This window comes from Vicia villosa, linkage group LG3 (genome assembly GCF_029867415.1).
Source record: "Vicia villosa cultivar HV-30 ecotype Madison, WI linkage group LG3, Vvil1.0, whole genome shotgun sequence".
NCBI lineage: Eukaryota > Viridiplantae > Streptophyta > Magnoliopsida > Fabales > Fabaceae > Vicia > Vicia villosa.
This window is the reverse complement of record NC_081182.1, coordinates 181,187,748-181,189,649: the sequence shown is the minus strand read 5'-3', so window position 1 is coordinate 181,189,649 and position 1,902 is coordinate 181,187,748. Positions and strand designations below refer to the sequence as shown.

The following is a 1,902-nucleotide window of genomic DNA, read 5'->3' as shown; positions in this document are numbered from 1 at the left end:
AGCTTGATCCTTTCTAGAGTTGCAGTTCTTAGAGGATGGTTTTTCAAGAGATGACTTGTTTTTCTTTTGTGCTATTGTTGCTTTGTCTTCCTTTATTTGTGTTTGATTGGTTTCTCTACAGTAGCTTTTGTTACAGCTTGTGCCAATTGTGTGCTCCTTTGCACTTTGTTTAGGTTTTTTACTCATTATTTTAATATATTATTTTTCTTTAAAAGAAGGTAACAAGAATTTGTTTTATTATAACGAGATAAGTAATATTTTTCTTGTTTGGAAATGGATTTGAATGGAGTCTTGCTGAAAGTCTGGTTGATGGCATATGAAAAGAATTAGCTAAAACTTACTTGAATTATTATATCTTGTATTTTGTTTCTTTTGATCAGTCGATCCTTACTGACATTCTTTTGCTTTGATATTTTTGCAGTCAACACACATGGCCTCTCAGCAGATAACAGAAGAAGCTGTTTACCTTTGCACTGGAAATCCATTGCCCAAAGACATTGATCAAATATCTTACTGGCTTCTAAATGAACAATATTCAGAGAGCTTTAAAAGTATTCATGATTGTTTAAAACCCTTTATAAATGTATTCAGTCTCTATAACCATTTTATAATTCTTATTTTCATTATTTTCTAATAGGAATTAATGATATGAAAACAAGGAAAGGACTGGCCCTTGTTGATATTGTAAGAGAAGTGACAATGTGAGTATTGTATATCATGGCACTAATGTCCAACTTCCTGGTAATTCATTTTATTGATCTTAGTTAGACTATTGTTGTCACAGGTTTGTATTTAAGATTAAGATACCTCCAGGCTCCAGCTGTTCGAGTGCAATTAGTGAATGATTTGGCTGACATAGAGTATGTGTTGCTGCTGCCTACTCTTTTATGCAGTCTTGGAAATTTATTTTTCCACTGATATCAGTTAGCTATGCTCTGAATTGTTCGATGAAATTCAAATATGTTATATCAGTTAGCTATACTCTTTTATAACCTTTGTTTCCCTCCATTATAGAGATATTAGGATCAAGGAGAGAAGGTTGAATTTTCAGGGCCCCTAATATCTCAAATGCATATAGTTGATGATCTCTTAGAAAGATACGAGCGCCACATTCGGCATACAGTCCGAAGATCATGGTTTCAGAGAGGTATGTGACAGTAATATCAAGATTGTTGCCATAAAAACAAGCACATGTTTGTGCTACTTTCAATTCTATCTCATCCCCCTAATTTTGTGTCTATAATGTTAACTTATTAAGGAACCATTTTTGACGTGCGATTCTGGGATTGCAGGTAAGAAGCACGGGAATTAGAGTAACAGAAAGAGTAAAATTTTATTCATATGGCACTATAGATGGACATAGATCCTTATTATGTTATGGAACAATGGTTATGAATTAGTAACTAAATTGGTTGAATGTTGTGATTTAAAGGTTATTTTGTCTATGGTTTATAGCTTTTCCCTTGGGAAGAATCTTACATGCCTGACACACAAATATATCCGATGGCTTTTATGGTCCCTTAATTTGTGTTGTTGCTACTTATTTTCTATTGCCTAATCTTAGAAGTTATCAAATATATGGTCATATAGGTCTTTCACATGTTTTTTTTAGATATGTCTTTGGTTGTTTGTTTAGATATGTGTTAGGTTTTTTTGGCATTTTGTTTCAAACTAAAATTAAGATTACCATTTTGTTACTTAACAGGAAGAATTAGGTGAGGTTAAAATAAGTATGCACTTCTACTTGAGTTTAGAGATTCAATAGAGTAATTTTGTGAGATTCAGCATCAGCATGAGGCTTAATGTGATGCTAAAACAATTCATGTCTATTCAAACGATGTTTTACAATGTTCTTCAATAGATTTTTTGAAGTACTAATAGTTTATTCTAATGACTTTGTAA

At 32.3% G+C, this 1,902-nt stretch overlaps 1 protein-coding gene across 2 annotated transcripts; it reads left to right on the top strand.

The window, feature by feature from the left end:
* The first annotated feature begins 273 nt into the window (after positions 1 to 273).
* LOC131656974 (replication factor C subunit 3-like) lies at positions 274 to 1,661 on the top strand. Of its 2 annotated transcripts, none has more exons than XM_058926507.1 (3): positions 274 to 551; positions 638 to 701; positions 1,015 to 1,661. In XM_058926507.1, exons 1-3 carry the CDS (start codon positions 431 to 433, stop codon positions 1,058 to 1,060), a joined length of 231 nt encoding a protein of 76 aa, XP_058782490.1. In that variant the 5' UTR covers positions 274 to 430; the 3' UTR covers positions 1,061 to 1,661. The 2 variants fall into 2 exon arrangements, 1 of the variants encoding a protein (XP_058782490.1); XR_009300407.1 differs by lacking the exon at positions 1,015 to 1,661 and adding an exon at positions 785 to 805 and having other exon boundaries at positions 276 to 551.
* The last annotated feature ends 241 nt before the right edge of the window (positions 1,662 to 1,902 follow it).

What these genes read in the sequence shown, in the direction of transcription:
- LOC131656974 (XM_058926507.1), top strand. Translation starts at nt 431, where the DNA reads ATGGCCTCTCAGCAGATAACAGAAGAAGCTGTTTACCTTTGCACTGGA. An exon ending in ATATTCAGAGAGCTTTAAAA is followed by an intron (nt 552 to 637) that starts GTATTCATGATT and finishes ATTTTCTAATAG; the next exon opens with GAATTAATGATATGAAAACA. An exon ending in ATTGTAAGAGAAGTGACAAT is followed by an intron (nt 702 to 1,014) that starts GTGAGTATTGTA and finishes CCTCCATTATAG; the next exon opens with AGATATTAGGATCAAGGAGA.